At 42.2% G+C, this 21,023-nt stretch overlaps 1 protein-coding gene across 3 annotated transcripts in view; it reads left to right on the top strand.

Annotated features, from left to right (window-relative positions):
• MTMR3 (myotubularin related protein 3) overlaps positions 1–21,023 on the top strand; it is a 70,413-nt gene that overhangs the window by 26,766 nt on the left and 22,624 nt on the right. For all 3 annotated transcript variants that reach the window (XM_083145324.1, XM_083145325.1, XM_083145326.1), the window contains exons 2-8: positions 5,880–5,940; positions 8,485–8,565; positions 8,829–8,918; positions 9,035–9,151; positions 17,672–17,754; positions 17,837–18,003; positions 18,254–18,350. In XM_083145324.1, coding sequence (XP_083001450.1) covers positions 8,563–8,565; positions 8,829–8,918; positions 9,035–9,151; positions 17,672–17,754; positions 17,837–18,003; positions 18,254–18,350 — 557 coding nt within the window. In that variant the 5' untranslated portion in view covers positions 5,880–5,940; positions 8,485–8,562. The remainder of the gene's footprint in view (positions 1–5,879; positions 5,941–8,484; positions 8,566–8,828; positions 8,919–9,034; positions 9,152–17,671; positions 17,755–17,836; positions 18,004–18,253; positions 18,351–21,023) is intronic.

Raw genomic sequence — 21,023 nt, 5'->3', positions numbered from 1 at the left:
ATGGGTGCAGCCCCTTGCCACCGCCCCAAGCCCTCCACCAGCACTGCTAGGTGCGAACAGGATGGCGAATGAGTACTTTGCTGCGCCCGCTCCCACAAATCCGCAGCACAGCAAATCGGCAGTACTTTGCTGCGCCCGCTCGCACAAATCAGCAGTTTATGCACATGTGCAGCCTCTCACCACCGCAGGGGAGTGTGGTGATCAGAATAACCTCCTTGGTCGTCCGGTAGCTTTGGTGGGGGCGGGGGGTCAGGAATTAGGGGCAGCTGATGTATAGGATCATTAAGACCAAGACAATCTTACAGAAAAACCACTTTTTTGCACATTTTTATTTTCGTGAAACCACACACTAGTTTGAAGTGTTATACAGTAATTAGTTCATCTGTATAGATACTTTCTTCTTTTGCTTGTCCTTTTGCTTGTCCTTTTTCCTCTCTCACCTTAGCCCAAATGTAGTAGCCTACCATTTACTGGCATCGGCACGATGTTGGCATTATAGCCGTTATATTTAAGTGCCAATTCTTCCATTTAGAGGTCTAATTACCACTGCAGTCTTGTGGTATTTTCTCCCCATGGATGAGGCTGCGGTTACCATGTTGTTGACCTCATTGCTTCTTTAACAGCACCTTGAACATTGTTTCTCTGCCTTTCTCAGTTGTCTTTTTTTCCTTCTGTTTTAAGAGGGAGGGGGTTCTTTTCCTTCAACAGTTAAGAAATCTAACAACTAGGCCAGTTAGATAATTACTATTTTATATATAAAGAACTGAATAATTATTTAGCTCTTTGCTACAAATGCAGTTGTATTACACTGCTTATACCGTATCATCGCCTTGCTATAGTTGTTATGGTTTTATCTAATTTTGGAAACTGGGTGACAGAGTTCATCATAGCTATTTTCAGTGTTAGTTCCAGGCATTTAACACTCAAACTGTAGGTGTGCTCATACAGATACCTAAGAAGTGTTTATGAAAGTCTTAAGGAGCCCATACACGCTCCGTTCTGCGCCGTCCGTTCTGTACTATGAGATGCGCGCTCCCGCGCATCTCATCGTACAGTACAAAAAGTATGTGCTGCACATACTTTTTGTACTAGCTTTACATCGTATCGTATCACATCGCATTGCATGCATAAGTCATGCGATACGATGTGTACTTTACAAGTACAGAAGGGACGCACAGAAAGGAGCGTGTATGGGCTCCTTTAGTTCTAGCTACAATACAGAGGTTATCCCTGTGACCCCGATACTATACTATAAAGAGAGCATCTTCATGACTCTAATACAGGACAGACTGCATCACAGTAACTGCTATACTGTCCTTGTGTTTCCCTCCTATATCCCTATAGATTGTAAGCTTGCAGCAGGGCTCTCCTACCTCCGAATATGTCTGTTGTTACCCAGTTTGTTTTATCACTGTTTACTTTTGTAAAGCGCAACGGAATCTGCTGCGCTATATAAGAAACTGCAAATAATATACAAAACAAACTGTTTTATTGACCACCTCTAAATACAGACTGTATACTAGTGTCCGCCATGCAGTACAGAGAGCATCTGGTAAAGCTGAGTACATGTTAGGCTATTAGTAGACTATATAATTTAAATGATACGCATGATAACAAGCAGTCATAACTTTTTCGTGTATATCATCTAGTGTGTGCCCACTGTATCGTTAATGTTGCGCACTCCCCGAAGGTCGTTGGTGTCATCCTCTGTTGTCTGTACATGCATTTCAATCTGAGGATACAGTCAACAACAGCTATACTCCTGGTTGTGTCCACTGACTATATATTTAGCAAAATCGCTCAGTGTGCATGTACTTTGTTTAAGGGAAATTAGTGTTCACGCTGCCCTGTTTTAGCCTGTCTGATTTTAAAGTGCAAATCGCACCCTGCAGCTCCAGCAGTGCCCTGCTAGAACAGCCTGCCATCTGAGCTTGATGGGTGGCTTAGGGCATACATCACTATCATGTGGGCATAGAGGGGAAATATAATAACGTGGAAAACTAACACGGTGTCCATGTCAACGTAGACACCATAACATGAAAAATTTAAGTTGACCATTTCTGTGTTGACTTTTTGGCAATCTAGGAATATAAAAGATTGGGTTCACTGGGCACTTATGCTGCTTTCACGCCGCAAAACCTGCTTACACCAGTTATTTAAAACGTTTTTTAAAACTGGTCAGTTTCCCCTTTCCCCTTTCACATCGCATGTAAATACCTGGTCTAAAGCAGCTTTGCGGTGTGAAAGCAGCATGCCAGCAGGAGAATCCGGCACTGCAGGCAGGGAGGAGAACTGCAGGACGCTGGAAGGGTAAGGGTGGTGGGTCTGACAGTGAGCAGTAGCTGATCTGCTCTAAGCCAGCGCAGTGCATATTTAATGAGTTGCGCATATTTAATATGCACATATGTAATGAGCTGCTCATAACATATGCACATATGTAATGAGCGGTCGGCTCATTAAATATGCACTGCGGACTAATAGTGCTCACTAAGCAGGGTCCTACCCGTTTCAGACCTGTTCAGACAGCAAAAAAAACGGGTCTGAAACGGGTAGGACCCTGCTTTTTTACAGTTTCCAAAAAAAAAAAAACTATTTTTGGAAACGGTAAAAAATCTGCACCTTTCAGACTGCACATGTTACCGTTTTTTTTTTTAATGCGGTCTGAAAGCGGCATAAGCCAGTTTCACAGGTTGAGAAGCAATTGTTTGAAAATTGAAGATTACTTAAAACAAGGCAATGAATTGAAGAAACAATTCATATCAAAGGGTTATGCATCAGATCAAGTGCAGAAACCGTATGAAAAGTATTACTAATGTAATAGTAATTACCTCATTAAAACGAAAACAAGTTGTAACTAAAACAAGCCTATATATAGCATTTAGTTTATAACGAAGTATAATAGTCAATTTAGACAAGTAGAAAAAAATAATTAACAAGCACTGGGGTATACTTTTAAATGATCTGATATGCAAAACAGAATTAAGTGAGAGACCCAGGTTTGTATATAGAAAGGCTCCTAATTTTAAAAACAGGATTGTAAGAAGTGCAGTAGAGAAATGTGCAAAACCAGGTGAAAGTGTTTTTTTTTTTCTTTTATCGAGATCCTCTTTTCCAACACAAAAAGTAGTCGTATTGCTTTCGGCTATTCATTTGTTCTGTTTTTACGACGGTCAAGTCCATCTCCCCAGTTTTTGTTTTTAATTTCTCTTGATGGATGAAATGCGTGTTTCTCTACCTTTTTTACCATTCTGTCGAGTTGGTTTAGACCATTTGTAGTCATGATTATGACAATTTGAATTAGACAGTTTTTTTCTGTCAGGAGCAGTCTTTGTACATCAACATTTTGATTGATTTGTATTCTCTGACCTCTCCTGGACCCAGTTCTGGCCCCGGTTCTGAATCTGGTTCTGGGTATGGTACTGGTTCTGGTATCAGTCCCAGTTCTGGTGCCCCCACAGCTCCTATTACAGCTCTGCAGTTAGACATAATGTCACCAAACCATACAGAGCAGGTATTTATATTGAAACGGTCAAGGCGGAAAGGAGAGTTAGGGATAACTATTTTTCGCCACATTGGTCCAAATTTGACAGGAGGAATTACGGCCGTTTCAAACTGTGACTAGGCAGAATACTTGACTTTCGAGTTAAGAATTGAGCAAAATTAAACCAAGTCGACAGTTTGGCAGTTGCTCATCAGAATTAAATACCATGGCATTCTATGGCTGCAATTCTTGTGCATTGTGTCGTAATTGTAAAAGTAAGGAAACCAAGATTACAAAAGTTATTTCTTCTACATTTGGAAAGGAACTCAAGATTATGCAATTTATTACATGCCACATTAAAAATGTGGTCTATATTTTACAATGTTCCTGTAATAAACAATATGTAGGGAGAACTTTGAAAAAACATAAGGAGCGGATGACAGAACATATTAGAAACTTAAAAAAGGGGTTACCCACACATAATGTCTCTGCAGACTTTAAGGTGGTATACAATTGTGATCCCAAACGCCTCACATTTTTTGTGGATTACAGGCATTTAAGAGTAACTGGAGAAAAAAAATGACATTGAGAAGTCATTATCCAAAGCAGAGATGTGTATGATTTTTAACTTTGATACATTGAACCCTGGTGGACTTAACCCTTTGAGTGCCTGTGTTGCTGTGAAAGATCCTTAAAATATCCACTAAAAATGCCAGCGTCGCTCACAGTGACTGTTCTTTTAGTATAAATAAATACGAATACAGGCAAGTCAATTAATTGAAGTTTTGTAAATTATTGCACCCAAAAAAAAACACCAGTTGTCGTGAGCGACGCTGGCATCTTTAGCTGATATTTTGAGGATCTCTCACAACAACTATGTCACTCGAAGGGTTCATTTAGATTTTGAAACTAAATGTGTTATTTTTTTATTTTTTAATCATACCACCTTTTGACCAGAATGTGTGGCCCCAGTGATTATTTTGAAATCTATACTCAAGATGTGGCAGGATAGGACTCCCTGCGTTCCACCAATTCAGAAGGTAGAACGCAAGAACTTTTGGTAATTGGCCTGGATTTGGAGCCTGAGGCACACAGAACTCTATGAGCTACTGCTCAAAGGTTGAATTTCATTGCCTTAAGTCTGGCAATTTGTCTATCCTTTTTAGGTGTGAGAATACTCCCCTTTTTTTCTGCTTAATTTACCAGCTTTGAGGGTCGCTATAATTCCTTCTATATAAATTCGCCTTGACTGTTTAATTGGAAATTTTTTGGTCGCTGTATTATAAGGATTCAGGTGTTCCATCACCGCTGTCTACAATCAATTGTACCTTTTATTGTTCATATTTCATATATAAGTTACTGTTAGAATTCCATTTAGAAGGTTTAACCTATTTGATTCATTTTGTTTATGAATTAAAAATGTTGCATGGACCCAATTAAACATGGTACACACCAGCTAAAGTTACCTATAAGCAATAACATCTGAGGAAGTCTGCAAAAGACGAAACGCGTAGGGTCATCAGCCATGGGATTTTGACTAAAAATAAGAATTCATTCAGATGACATTTTTCAAGCCAATTGATGTATTAAAAGTCTTACGTTCTTTGACATCTGTATATATCCATGTCTGTTTTTTAGTTATTTTTCAATGTGATGCCTTTGTTAATGAAAATGACATTTGGTATCTAATTTGGCCTTTGTGACCTTTTTGGGTGAATATCTGGTGAGTGGTTGTCTTACAGATAAAAACATCCTGGGAGTCCATAAAGGTGCCCATATAATTGCATACAATTATTGTATGCAATTTGGACTAGATTGCATCGCAATGCAATGAGTGCAGCCCATACTTTTGAGCTGTGCGATGGTATGTGCATGGGAGTGGGCATTGCATTGCACCTGGCAATTTTACAATGTATGGGCACCTTAACTGTAGGTATATAGGGTGAACAAGTTTTAATTACACAACCATGCTATAGGTCAGTTTAAGGCCCATACACACTAGATGATATTGGAAACAGTATTGTTGCCCCTCTCATGTGTGGCATTGGCAACTGTGTATGCACTTGCCGATGCCGCTGCCAATATCGGCATCAGCGGGATTCACAAGCTGAACACTGAGCTGCTGTGTATTGTAAGGGTGTTTGCTCATGTCACACTCATGGTGATTGAAAGCCCCTTGTGATATAATCTACTTGTTGCTAGCAGGTTTATCAATAAAGCAGAAGTCCTTCCTACATGATACACAGTCCTCTTGTCTCTTGTGAGACTGTGCATTATTCAGTTTATTGTGGTGTTCTGTGTGTATTATTGGTCATGTGAGATGTTGCTGGCTATTTTACAAGAATTTCTTTATATAATGAAGGTCATACAAACCACTAATGGTGTCTTCTCTTCACAGACCCTTTGAGAAAATGTATTGAAGGTTAATCATTTCCCAGGAAAGGCTGACATCATTATAGGTAAGATGCAATAAGAGATTTTTTTTTTAAACATTGTTTATTGAATGAATCACATAGAAATTGCAAATATAACAAGATACATTGACAATTATATATCCGCTGTAAATTAGCTTAGAATAAAGTGATCCAAAATTTTTAATTAAGAGAGAAAAGAGAAAAGAGCCTCACGATGGTGGTGTGGCAGAGCATTCCGGCGAGGTAATTACAAAAACATAGGGGATGCGGTCGTATTATCGACCACACTTAGGTCAACAGTCATTAGGTCGACACCGTTGGGTCGACAGGTTCTAGGTCGACAAATGCGTACTGTTCACTGTTTTTTCACTGTTGTTTGAGCCGACATCTTCCGACAGGCGGTATTTCATTACCATCCACAAGGGGTGTGGTGGGAGAATAAAATGGTGTGCCGAGCGCATCAACCTAACCCATGTTGATCTAACGCATTTGTCGACCTTGTTCCATGTTGACCTAGAACCCTGTCGACCTTGCTGCCTGTCGACCTAAGTATGGTTGATTAATATGATCCACACCCAAACAGAGAGAGAGTGTAACAAGAAAGTGGAGGGAATAGTAAGACAGACAGAAAAGAGTAACCAGGATGGCACAAGAAAAAGGGATAAAAAGAGTTGATTGATGCAATTAGAGATGAATTACTGCGTTGTGCTAGAGATAGTGACCAGTGTGCACCAACTATCCAATAGTGGCTGCCCTAATCTCACATGTTCTGGTTCAAATGTGTAATGGACAGCACAACACATGCTTCTGCCATCTGCACAATATCTACCCTTTGCATGTGACCACTTATTGTATATGGTTATGTTATGTTCAGGGGCGTACCTACACCTTTGTGGGCCCCATAGCAAAATCTTGAAAGGGCCTCCCCAGCCTCTAGTAAGAGTGTGTCAGGGGAAAGAGAGATAGCGAGTCAGGGAGAGAGAGAGAATGGGAAGAGAGACACTACTTAACTAGAACACAGGTTGAGGTAGAGGCATAGATGAATGAATGGGAGGTCATGGCATCACTGTCGGCTTACTGATCTGAAGTATTCGGGCAGGTTGTCATTAGGCTGGGAGTGTGAGGGATTAGGTTTAGGCACTTGTGGGGGATTTAGGGTTAGGCAGGTGGTTGTGGGGAAGTTTGTGCTGACTACAGAGATGCATACTGCAGAGGGTGGCTGGTGGCTGGCTACAGGGGAGCACACTATGTGGCAGGGGGGTATGGGGCCAGCTACAGGGGAGCACTCTATTGAGAGGGGCAATGGGGATGGCTAAATGTGTGCCCACTATGGGCCACAGGTGAGCACAGTACACGAAGAGGGGTTTGTGGCTGCAAATAGGGTGTATACTTTGGGGAGGAGGGTTTGGGGCTGGCTATAGGAGAGCACACTATGGGGGGGGGGGGGTTTGAGGTTACCTATAGGGGAGCACACTATGGGGTGGGGGTTTGGGGCTGGCTATATAGGTGCACACTAAGGATGGGGCGAAGCTGGCTACAGGGGAGCACATTATGCGGAGAGGGTATGGGGCTATAGGGGAGACACTACTGAAGTGGTAAGCTGGCCACAGGGAAGCACAATACTGGAGGGGGGAGCTGGCCATGGGGAGAGGGTATGGGGCTATATGGGAGACACTACTGGAGGGGGGAGCTGGCCACACGGGAGCACACTATGGGAAGAGGCTATGGGGCTATAGGGGGGACACTACTGGAGGGGGGGAGCTGGCCACAGGGGAGCACACTATGGGGAGGGGAGTATGTGGGCTATTGAACGATCTGGGAGGGGGGGGAAGCAGCAGAAGTGAACAGACATGGGGGATGGCCGCTGCTTGTTTTCACTAACCCATGAAGGACGATAGCAATGAGTACACAGTACAGGCAATTGCAACTTACCAGCAGTCTGTGCCTGCAGATATCAGGAGGGTTGAGAAGTGCTGCACGACTGGCAATGCAGCTTGTATGCACTGCAGCAGGGGACGGGCACCCACTGACCAACACAAGGGGAGCCGAGGAGTGCTATAGGCAGGCAGCCGCTGCACCGAGGTAGGGGAGCTGAGACATGGTCGGGGCAGGCAGCCGCGGCATGAACAGGAGGACGTAGGTATGAGAGCCGGGTGGCCGCAGCATGAAGGTACAGAAAGAGCCAGAAGAGGTGGTGGCTCCTGTTAACTCTGCCACTGGGGAGTGTGGGAGCTGTTCTTCACGCTACCGGCTCACCGCTGCCTGTCATAGTGTGACAGGCAGTGGCAGTAATCAGTGCATGAGAGCGTCTCCCTGCACTGCGGACCTACTTGAGTGGTTAGCGCCGGCAGCAGCTGTAGTTAAAAATGAAAAAAAAATATATATATAGTTTTTTTTAGAGGGTGCAGGGGTTTGTCTTTGGGGCCCCCCAAGCCACCGGGCCCCATAGCAGCTGCACCCCCTGCACCCTCTATAGTTACTCGACTGGTTATGTTATATTGTAGAGTTGATTCTTCACTTAATTTTCTTTGTTCATTATCAACCAGATTTGATGATTCACAATTTAGGAGTAAACTCTTTGTATTTCAGTCAAAATCAGTCTGGTGGAGAGACCTCAAGGAAGAGCAGTCATCCACCATTGCCTTCCCTATCTGTTGTGGATAAAACATGGTAAGATGTGTGTAACTAGTAAATGTATATGACCAGTCTTGGACTTTGGGGGAAATTTACTAAGGTGGTAAAATGAGATGTTGCTATGGGCAACCAATGGGCAACCAATCAGATCCTGTCTATTATCTTCTATAGGGTGCTAAAAAAATAAGTAGATTCTGATTGGTTGCCCATAGCAACATCCCATGTTAAGTAGAACTCCCATTTTAGTAGATTTCCCCCTTTGTGTCTGTTATGGGTAATCTCATCTCTCTTCTATTTAGGATGAAGAGAGTCAAAGCAGTCTAGAATGTATCCAAGCAAATCAGATTTTCCCACGCAAGCAGCTTATCCGGGAAGATGAAAACCTTCAGGTGATAGCACCTCTCAAGGGATCTTCTATAGGAAGTCTAATAATTATGTAGTATCTAAAAGCATATTTATGTTTTTTTATATTGGCACTCATGGTCATTGTCTCCTCTCTGTTCAGGTTCCTTTCCAAGAGTTGCATGGTGAGAGCACCGAGTTTGTGGGGCGGGCAGAGGATGCGATTATTTCTCTTTCTAACTATCGTCTGAACATTAAATACAAGGAGTCCTCTATTAATGTAAGTGTTTTGTATGACTAAAGACGCTATACATGGTGAATTAATATGTTAGCATAATGCAGCAAAGTGTATTTCCAAATAAATTCTCACGAACTAGAAGAGATATTAAAACCAGCATTAGAAACTCAAAACTTGCATGAAAACAAATTTGGTTTGTGTAGACTAGAGGAAGGAAGTATTTCCGGTTCTGTTATACCCAAGGATAGAGGTCTGCTAGATACAGAGAAGCACACTAGGCTATACACATACGTCCCCACCCCAGCCTCATCTGTGCAAAGATACCAGACCAATATGTTTTTTGGTGTCCATTCTGTTATAATTTTAGCCTTTTTCCTGAATTTGCTGTCCCATTTCTACTTCTTATTGACTTGAATGACAGCCAGTTCCTTATTTGACACTAGATCTAGAGATCTAGAGAAGAACCCCCCAAAATACCTGCTAAATATTGTCCAGTAAATAACCCCTTGAGCGTCTTTTGGAAAAAAAAAAAGTTTATTATCGAACTGCTTGAATAATAGTAACATAGAGGTGAGGTTGAATACAGACGTTCGTCTATCAAGTTCAACCTGTTTTAACTAGACTCATCGGAGTAAGTCCTATCCTCCCCCCAGGATTATACATTTTGATTCCATCGTTGGCATATCTAGTTAGTCGGATATGGCCTCATATAATAATATAACGTATTAAAAGATAGTATAGTAAAATAATATACATATGAAATCACAAATCACATGTACAAATGAACAAAATCACCATAATAGAATCGGGGTTGCGAGGCTCACACAAGAACCAAAGAACCTAATTATTGATGCATAATGAACATTTTATGGTCATTAACCCCTTCCCGACAATTGACGTACATTTACGTCATGGTCGGGAAGTACTTCCCGACACATGGCGTAAATGTACGTCATGGCATTTAACTGTCACCGCGTCTATAGACGCGGTGACAGTTTCAACATGTCTGCTGTCCCTGACAGCAGACATGTCCGTGCATGCCCAGGGGGGGCTGCGATGCCGCCCCCCCGTCGGCGATCGCTGTGATTGGCTGTTCAGTGTGAACAGCCAATTACAGCGTTTTCTGTGTCACCGGCGAATAACGTTCGCCGGTGACACGCGATCGGAGGTGATTGGTGCTGTAAAGTACAGCACCAATCACCGCGGGGTGTAAGGGTGACACTGGTGTCACCCCACCTCACCCCGCCCGCCCCCAAAGGCCGTGATTGGTCCGTCGGACCGACGGACCAATCACAGCCATGGAGGGGGGTTTAAACTAACGGTGACTGCACTGCAGACGCCATTCCGGTCTGGAATTGCGTGCAGTGCGGTCACCGTGCCTAGCTGCCGCGATATACTGACCAGAACCTTGCAAAATACTTACCTGATCCTTGCAAATATCTTGCCTGCTTCATCACTGCTTGTAGTGTGCTGGATGCTTCCTGGATCCTGTTACTTGTGACTTCCTGTGTTGTGAACTTGTGCTGCTGCAGTGTAATAGCGTTAGTTAGATAGAGAGAGATAGAGAGAGATAGTGTCAGAGAGTGCTATATTTTGTGCTGCTGCAGTGTGATATAGTTATAGAGAGAGAGATAGAGAGAGATAGAGAGAGATAGAGAGAGATAGAGAGAGATAGAGAGAGATAGAGAGAGATAGAGAGAGATAGAGAGAGATAGGGAGAGATAGGGAGAGATAGAGAGAGAGAGAGAGAGATAGAGAGGCCTAGTGACAGAGAGTGCTATATTTTGTGCTGCTGCAGTGTGATAGTTATAGATAGAGAGAGATAGAGAGAGATAGAGAGAGAGAGATAGAGATAGTGACAGATTGTGCTATATATTTTTTATATTTTTTATATAACTGACTGCTGCCCCCCCTTTTGTGCTGATCAGTATAAATTAACTGATCAGCAACTTTTTGGGGGCGCAGGTTTTTTTTTATATATATATATATATATATATACCTGTCACTGCTGCTGCTGCAGTGTCATAGAGTGTTAGATAGTGAGAGAGAGAGATAGTGACAGAGAGTGATAGAGAGTGCTAAATTTTGTGTCTGCTGCCCCCGCCTTTTGTGCTGATCACTATATCTGAGGTGATCAGCAACTTTTTGGGTTTTTTTTTTTTTTATATATACCTGCCAGTTGCACTGTCAGTTGCACCAAAGGTTGTGCACCTGCTGCCCCTCACTGGTAATCAGTGTCGCATCACTGATCACCTTTTTTTTTTTTTGTGTGTGCTGTGGGGTCTTTTTTTAATTTTTTTTTTACACACACTGTGATTTTGTGGGTGTCCTGTGGCCGCTGTGCGCTGATCAGTGACGTACATCACTGATCATCTTTTTCGGCACAGGGTTGATCTATTTTTTTTTTTTTTTTGATCAAATTCCTGTTGCCTTTGAGCGCTGTTCAGTGACGGACGTTACTGACCAACATCTGTGCTCAATTTTTGGCGCAGGACCTTTTTTTTTTTTTTTTTTTAACCCCTTCAATTTTTTTTTTTTAACCCCTTCATTTTTTTTTTTTTTAACCCCTTCATTTTTTTTTTTTTTGTATAAAGTATTTTTTTTTTCTGCACTACATACACACTACACACTACATACCCCCCTGGTTGAAATAAAGTTTGTACCCCCCCCTACACTATACACGTGTTGAAACATTTCACTACCAGTAACACAAAAATAAAAATGGCATCCCAAATGTCATCCCAAATGTCATCCCAAATGTCATCCCAGTCATCCAGAAGAATGTATTCAGTGGAGGAGGCATATGCCATGCTTGCTTCTGACTCTGACACAGCCAGTGATGCAAGCGGGGAATTTGAAGGATTCGCCTTAAGCTCCTCTTCCTCCTCTGCTGATGAGGGACCCCCTCAAAGACGCCCCCGTAGAGCAGCTGAGACCCCCCCCCAATAATTGATCTCGTATGGACCCCACCACCAGACAATTTTGAGCCCCAGGTTCCTGAGTTTTTGGCCATGCCAGGAATCCAATTTGATTCCACAGGTCTCAGAGAAATTGACTTTTTCAAATTATTTTTCTCTGATGATTTTATAAATTTAATGGTGGACCAAACTAATTTATATGCCCAGCAGTTTATTGCTCAAAACCCCACGTCATCATTTGCTAGGTGGACCCCTGTAGATGCAGTAGAGATGATGACGTTTTGGGGTCTGGTGTTTCATATGGGCATAGTAAAAAAGCCAGAAATTAGGCAATATTGGAGTACAGATGTTCTGTACAGCACCCCATTTTACCGTATGGCCATGCCCCGGGCTCGATTTGAGACGATCCTTAAATTTTTGCATTACAACGATAATGCACAGTGCCCACCCAGAGATGATCCCACCTTTGACCGGCTATTCAAAGTCAGGCCGGTCATTGATCATTTCAGTGCCAAATTTGAAGACATGTACATCCCAGATAAATTCATTTGCATAGACGAGTCCCTTATACATTTTAAAGGAAGGGTTAAATTCCGCCAGTACCTTCCCAGTAAGAGGGCAAGGTATGGCATAAAAATGTATAAGCTGTGTGAAAGCACCTCAGGGTACACTCACAGGTTTAGGGTATATGAAGGGAAGGATTCAAGAATTGAACCGCCAGAATGCCCCCCCTCCCTCGTAGGTGTTAGTGGAAAAATTGTCTGGGATTTAGTGCACCCCTTCCTGGATAAAGGTTATCACCTCTATGTGGATAACTTTTACACCAGCATCCCCCTGTTTAAGGCCCTTGGTTCAAGAGGTACAGCAGCTTGCGGTACTGTGCGCAAGAACCAAAGAGGCCTCCCAAAAACGCACATTGCCCAAGTAATGAGAAGGGGTGAAAGCAGGGGAATATGCACCAAAAATATGTTGTTGGTCAAATATAAGGACAAGAGGGATGTCCTTATACTGACAACAATTCACGGAGACAGTACCACCTCCTTCCCTGTACGAGGTACCAGTACCCACACCTCAAAACCTAATTGTATCCTGGATTACAATAGGTACATGGGCGGAGTGGATCTTTCAGATCAGGTACTGAAGCCGTACAGTGCCCTGCGGAAAACAAAAATCTGGTACAAGAAGCTGGCCGTGTATATCATCCAGATGGCACTGTATAACGCTTACGTGCTATTCCGTTCTACCGGCCAGAGGGGGACATTTATGCACTTTCAAGAGGAAGTCATAAAGGGCCTAATATTTGGGAACCAGCAGGCAGAGGGCCCCAGTACTTCTAGTACTGGCCCCCGTATTGTACCAGGGCAGCATTTTCCTGATGAAATCCCCTCCACTGGAAAAAAGGGCAGGACACAAAAAAGGTGCAAAGTTTGCTATAAAAAGGGAATAAGAAAGCAAACTATTTTCCAGTGTGACACTTGCCCCGACAAACCCGGCCTATGTATAAAGGAGTGTTTTAAAATATACCACACATCTATGGATTATTAGGTTCATAATTTCACCGTGCTTCGGGGGTCTTGCTAATGCCACATAGCACCCACCATTCATTCCACCAGAATCTGAGCCGCAAAATCCAAAAATCACTCCTTCCCTTCTGAGTCCTGCCATGAACCCAACTGGTATTTTTTGGTCACATGTGAGGCATTGCCGTACTCGGGAGAAATTGGGGCACAGATTTTGGGGTGCTTTTTCTCCTTCATACCTTCTGAAAATGAAAAATTTTGAGCCAGAACTGCATTTTTGTGTAAAAAAATGTAATTTTTCATTTTCACTGCCCACTTGTATCAAAATTGGTGAAACCCCTGGGGGTTTGAAATGTACACTATACCCCTAGATGAATTCCCTGAGGGGTGTAGTTTGCAAAATGGGGTCACTTGTGGGGGGGTTCCACTGTATTGGTGCTTTGGGGGTCTTGCTAATGCGACATAGCACCCACCATCATTCCACCAGAATTTGTGCTGCAAAATCCAAATATCACTCCTTCCCTTCTGAGTCCTGCCACTTTTTGGTCACACATGAGGCATTGCCGTACTCGGGAGAAATTGGGGCACAGATTTTGGGGTGCTTTGTCTCCTTCATTCCTTCTGAAAATGAAAAATTTTGAGCCAGAACTGCATTTTTGTGTAAAAAAATGTAATTTTTCATTTTCACTGCCCACTTGTATCAAAATTGGTGAAATCCCTGGGGGTTTGAAATGTACACTATACCCCTAGATGAATTACCTGAGGGGTGTAGTTTGCAAAATGGGGTCACTTGTGGGGGGGTTCCACTGTATTGGTGCAACATAGCACCCACCATTCATTCCACCAAAATCTGTGCTGCAAAATCCAAAAATCACTCCTTCCCTTCTGAGTCCTGCCATGCACCCAACTGGTATTTTTTGGTCACATGTGAGGCATTGCCGTACTCGGGAGAAATTGGGGCACAGATTTTGGGGTGCTTTTTCTCCTTCATACCTTCTGAAAATGAAAAATTTTGAGCCAGAACTGCATTTTTGTGTAAAAAAATTTAATTTTTAATTTTCACTGCCCAGTTGTATCAAAATTGGTGAAACCCCTGGGGGTTTGAAATGTACACTATACCCCTAGATGAATTCCCTGAGGGGTGTAGTTTGCAAAATGGGGTCACTTGTGGGGGGGTTCCACTGTATTGGTGCTTGGGGGGTCTTGCTAATGCGACATAGCACCCACCAAAATTCCACCAGAATCTGAGCTGCAAAATCCAAAAATCACTCCTTCCCTTCTGAGTCCTGCCATGCACCCAACTGGTATTTTTTGGTCACATGTGAGGCATTGCCGTACTCGGGAGAAATTGGGGCACATATTTTGGGGTGCTTTTTCTCCTTCATACCTTCTGAAAATGAAAAATTTTGAGCCAGAACTGCATTTTTGTGTAAAAAAATGTAATTTTTCATTTTCACTGCCCACTTGTATCAAAATTGGTGAAACCCCTGGGGGTTTGAAATGTACACTATACCCCTAGATGAATTCCCTGAGGGGTGTACTTTGCAAAATGGGGTGACTTGTGGGGGGGTTCCACTGTATTGGTGCAACATAGCACCCACCATTCATTCCACCAAAATCTGTGCTGCAAAATCCAAAAATCACTCCTTCCCTTCTGAGTCCTGCCATGCACCCAACTGGTATTTTTTGGTCACATGTGAGGCATTGCCGTACTCGGGAGAAATTGGGGCACAGATTTTGGGGTGCTTTTTCTCCTTCATACCTTCTGAAAATGAAAAATTTTGAGCCAGAACTGCATTTTTGTGTAAAAAAATGTAATTTTTCATTTTCACTGCCCACTTGTATCAAAATTGGTGAAACCCCTGGGGGTTTGAAATGTACACTATACCCCTAGATGAATTCCCTGAGGGGTGTACTTTGCAAAATGGGGTGACTTGTGGGGGGGTTCCACTGTATTGGTGCAACATAGCACCCACCATTCATTCCACCAAAATCTGTGCTGCAAAATCCAAAAATCACTCCTTCCCTTCTGAGTCCTGCCATGCACCCAAATGGTATTTTTTGGTCACATGTGAGGCATTGCCGTACTCGGGAGAAATTGGGGCACAGATTTTGGGGTGCTTTGTCTCCTTCATACCTTCTGAAAATGACAAATTTGGAGCCAGAACTGCATTTTTGTGTAAAAAAAATAATTTTTCATTTTCACTGCCCAGTTGTACCACAATTGGTGAAACCCCTGGGGGTTTGAAATGTACACTATACCCCTAGATGAATTCCCTGAGGGGTGTAGTTTGCAAAATGGGGTCACTTGTGGGGGGGTTCCTAACTTTTAGCATCTTATGGTGCCTAGAAACCTACATGGTGCCTAAAAAATAATCTCATAAAAAGGAGGCTCCAAAATCAAGTAGGTGCTCCTTCTATTATGAAGCCTGTGGTTTGGTCAACGTGCACACTAGGGCCACATATAGGATATTTATGAAAACAAAAGAATTGGGGGAATCAATTTTTAGTCACATTTCTCTAGTAAAATGTACTGTGTTCCTTAGAAAAATGTATTAAAATTGCAAATCTGCAAAAAAAATGAAATTTTGAAATTTCACCTACACTTTGTTTTAATTCCTGTGAAACACCTAAAGGGTTAACAAACTTCCAAAATGCTGTTTTGAATACTGTGAGGGGTGCAGTTTTTGAAATGGTATCATTTATGGGGGTGTCTCACATACAAGTCCCTCAAAGTCACATCAGAACTGAACTGGTCCCTAAAAAAATCAGTGTTTGAAATTTTCTTGAAAATTTGAGAATTTGCTATTCATATTGTAAGCCTCCTAGTGTCCAAAAAAATTAAAAGGAAGTTGAAATAATGATGGAAACATAAAGTAGACATATGGTCTATGTTAGTTATTAACTATTTTGAGTGGTATGATTATTTGTCTCACAAGCAGAAAATTTAACATTTTGCAAATTGCTAAATTTTCCATTTTTTTACGACATTTTGGTATTTTTCACAAAAAAACACAGACTGTATCGACCCAAATTTACCACTAATTTGAAGTACAATGTGTCACGAAAAAACAATCTCAAAATCACTGGGATAAGTAAAAGCAAAAAAAAGTTATCCCCACTTAAGTGAGACATGTCAGATTTGAAAAAAAAGGGCTCTGTCAGGAACGCAAAAACTGGCTCTGTCAGGAAGGGGTTAAGGGAAGTGTCATATTCAAAAAATAAAAACTTCCCTTGTTTGTACTTGTTTACATACAGATCGTGTGATGTACAGTATATTATAGTTATTATTGTTATTGCATACGAAACCAAAAGAGTCAACCATTCATATGCCGGCTTTAAATTTCATTTATTAATTTGTTTGTTGTCTTTAACAAATGATGTGTTGATTTTCTACATTTGACATGTAATGTTTATTTTCTTCTGTATTATAATATAAAAAATAAATAAAAACTTCTACATTGTATCAAAAAGTTAACAACGTTGCTTGTCGGATAGAATTTGTCATGGAAAGATCAAGAGTTTGTATATATGGAAGCCATATGGACATAAATTTCTCTAGTCTTTTATATTTATTAACCCTTTGAGTGCCAAGGGAATTTTTCCAAAATAGGTGTGAAAATTGGCACGCAATATTTTATTATTTTTTTTTTAAATGAACTCTGAGGGGTGAATTTAAGAAGCTTGGAGAAGTGTTATCTATCCCCATAAAGAACATTATGAGCAAGGTGATAATGGTTCAGCCAATCAGCTCTTACCTGTCAATTTACATATTGTAGCTGATTGGCTTAACCATTATCACCTTGCTCATAACGTTCTTTATGGGGATAGATAACACTTCTCCAAGCTTCATAAATTCACCCCTGAGTGCCAACGTTGCCGCCACTGTCACCACTCAGAGTGCAATATTACTAAACATCAATGAATCAATGCATTGGATTGGCTGGGGCTGTATTTATTTATACTAAAAGAACAGTCACTGTGAGCGACGCTGGCATTTTTTTGAGGAATGCTCACAGAAAAGTTGTCACTCAAAGGGTTTATGGATGTCTTAAGCCAGTCCATGGAGCATCTTATGTTAGGAGAAGTAAATGTTGCTAATGGGTATCTGATCTTCATTGTAGGTTCCTCTGCTGCTGATAGAATCTGTAGAGTGTAGAGATCCTTTTCAGCTTCACTTGACCTGCAAAGACTGCAAAGTAATCAGGTACATTTCTTCTCAAAAGTCAGTTTATATAATTTCTAAGCATATGAAGTATCTCCCAACAGGTTTGTCTGTATGATTCCAGGTGCCAGTTCTTCAACTTTGAGCAGGTCCAAGATTGGCAGAAGCGTCTAAATGCAACCTTGCGGCCACCAAGTCGTATAGAGGATCTCTTTTCCTTTGCTTACCATGCCTGGTGCATGGAGGTTTATGCCAGTGAGAAAGAGCAGCATGGAGATCTGTGCCGCCCAGGTGTGCATTTTGTGTAGTTATATTGGTCACATCGATGAGTCCAATATACTTATATGCTGATGTAGAATAAGGACACAGGTGTAGATATAAGGCAAGATGCTTCAAATATTGTAATTGCATTCAGCCTTTTCTTCATACCAGTTTATTACAGTCCAGGAGAGGAGTATTATATAATTATTATAGTTAATAATATTTGGCACAACTATACCTTTCTCTTGTGTGTTTTTATGTTGGTGTGCTTTTTTGTTAGGTGATCATGTGATTTCGCGCTTTAAGAATGAAGTGGAGCGGATGGGGTTTGATATGGATAATGCTTGGAGAATTTCCAATATCAATGAGAAATTCAGGTATATGAGGCTTGTTTGAGTGCCCACATCTGTTTGTAAAACCATCAAATTTGGAGTCGCTGAGCAATGCATATGAGTGGTTGCTAATTACAGGACTGTCACAGTAGAACCTTTATTCAGCACCTTTATAATCATAGAGAATTAAAGGACCAGTAAATTCTTAATTAGTATGCCTTGTCCATCTTTGTTTTGCAAAGCAAGACTGGGATTACCTTACTTTCAGCTGCATATCTGTCTTTCTCGTAAGATCTCCACTTTGAATTTGTGTACAAAAGCCAACCTCATTCTTTTAAAGTATATGACGAGATGTGCAGAATAAGCAGGGCCAGATTAACAATGGGGTGGATAGGGCTACAACTCCAGTTCTCCACATAAAAATAGGCTCATCATCATGATCACAAAATGATTACCAGCTGCCCAACTGATTGAGTGACCATAAATCCAAGTATTAAGATTGTATTTCTAGTCGCAAAAATGTTTCTGCTAAACCCGACATTGAGGCTGATAATAAGAGGTGTACACGCCCATCTCATGTGTTATTGGGAGCAAAGGACCAGGCTAATCTGAGGGGCCCTCAATAGTGAAAGTGTGGTGAGCGAAGCACTAGGCAGTTCCACTTTTTATGTTGGCAATGTGCATTCAAAACAAAAAAACCAAGGTCGAGCTGGGGTGTGAAAGCACCAAAATTGATAACCCGTGTCACAGAAAGGGGTATCCGTGACATGTCAGTCAGGGGTAAATGTATGGCTGCGATTGCAGTGATTTTGTACTCAGTATTTTGTTCCCCTGACCATCTGTTCTGTGCCCCTTTGCCGCTCTGCCCTCCCTGTCCCTTAACCGTCTGATCTGCGCCCTCGGCCAGCTGCTCTGAGACCCGGCCACTCTGCCATCTGCTCTTCCACAGTGAACTCGCTAGTGGGGTCAAACCCACGAATGCTCCTGCAGACTGCATTGCCCCCACCAACGCCGACTGCCCCCGTGACGCTTGTATGTGGAGTAGTGCAGGCTATACTCACCCCTCTGGTACCCGGCAGCTAATTCAAATGTGGCGCTGCCTGTCAGCCAATACGACCTTGCATACCGGCAGCTATGGTGATTGGCTGCGAGCTCCAATTGGCTCACCAGCCCGCGTCATATCTGAAATGGCCACCGGAAGCGTGGGAGAAGCCTGTGCGGCACTCTCCTCCTATTTACAGCCTAGCCAGTGCAGTGATTATATGTAAGCCGGGGGTGGGGGATCCCCAGAAATATCAGTGTACAGGGCCCCAAGAATTCTGTTGCTGGCCCTGCAAATCAACCATTTGCTCCCAAATGCTGGAGCAGACAATGGTCAATCAGAAAAATTGGTTAAAGCCATTTGATTTAACGGTACTTATGTAGTATCTGGGCGCCCGATTTAGAAATCGGGCACATCGCATCGCATCGGACCAAATCGGATGCGATGCGATGGACCCGATTTTTCCATAGGATTCAATGTTAAAATGGTCTGAGTCCATTTTAACATAGAATTCAATGGGAAAAAGGGGTCCTGTTCCTTGCCCCACTATCCAAGTGGGCATGGAGTTGGATATAAACCTGTGGCGAGCGTAGCGAGCCACCGAGCCCGAAGCATGGCGAGCGGACACAGAATACCGTCCCCTCGCGGGGCTCGCTTCGCTCGCCACGCTTCGGGCTCGGTGGCTTGCTACGCTCGCCACAGGATTATATCCAACTCCATGCCCACTTGGATAGTAGGGGTATGAAAAGGACCCCTTTTTCCCATTGAATTCCATGTTAAAATGGACTCCATTTTAACATTAAATCCTATGGGAAAATCGGGTCATCGCATGCGATGCGATGCGATATCGCATCGCACTGATTGTATGCCTTAAGTTAAGGCATACAATCAAAAAATCGGGCGCCCAGATACTACATAAGTACCGATTTAACAAACTTATCCAAACAATTGTTTTCACCCATTTCCCAGCATTTCGGAGCAAATTTTTTTGGTTGACTTTAATTTGCTAATTTGGACAGATAAATAGGTATATAGCCATTTTAAGAATAATATCCTACTGTAATGCTGTGTATACACTGTGAGATTTGACATTAGATTTTGACTATATAGTCAATCGCATGCAGATCGTATAGGTATTTTACCTTGCGATCCTGATGCGTGCTCTCGGGACAGCACAAATCAAAACCCAGATAGACAGGGCAGCAATGACTATATAGTGCAAATCTAATGCAGATTGTATGAATTGTATGTTAGTAGTACAGAGTGGTAGAGAGTTCCTCTGCAGGGTGAAATGCCTGTCTGTTTTATGGGATCATACTACTGATGGACAACTCAGGTCTGTAATAACAGCTGCTGGCTGGCAGGCAATGGAGCCTCACTGAAGCTCTCCTAGAATATACAGTGGCAGTGAAGGTTACTGAATTAGTGCATACTGGCTTTTATTTATGCCATTTGCTTTTTCTGCTTTTATTTTCGGATTTAAGACTGATGGGTTACTAAACTTCATTCAGAGGCATCTGTGAAAAGTATTCTAAAGGTTATTGTGGAGAAAGGGTGATGTAATCCTTGGCAACAGTGCAGTACTAATGCTTTCACTTTCTAAATTGTACCAGCTTAAATCTGGGCTGTATGGGCAGCACTGGCATTTGGGCATTCTTTATTCTTTTGTATGTCTT

This window comes from Crinia signifera, chromosome 1, assembly GCF_055691185.1.
Source record: "Crinia signifera chromosome 1, ASM5569118v1, whole genome shotgun sequence".
Lineage (NCBI taxonomy): Eukaryota > Metazoa > Chordata > Amphibia > Anura > Myobatrachidae > Crinia > Crinia signifera.
The sequence above is the reverse complement of the archived record's forward strand: the minus strand, read 5'-3'. Positions and strand labels throughout refer to the sequence as shown.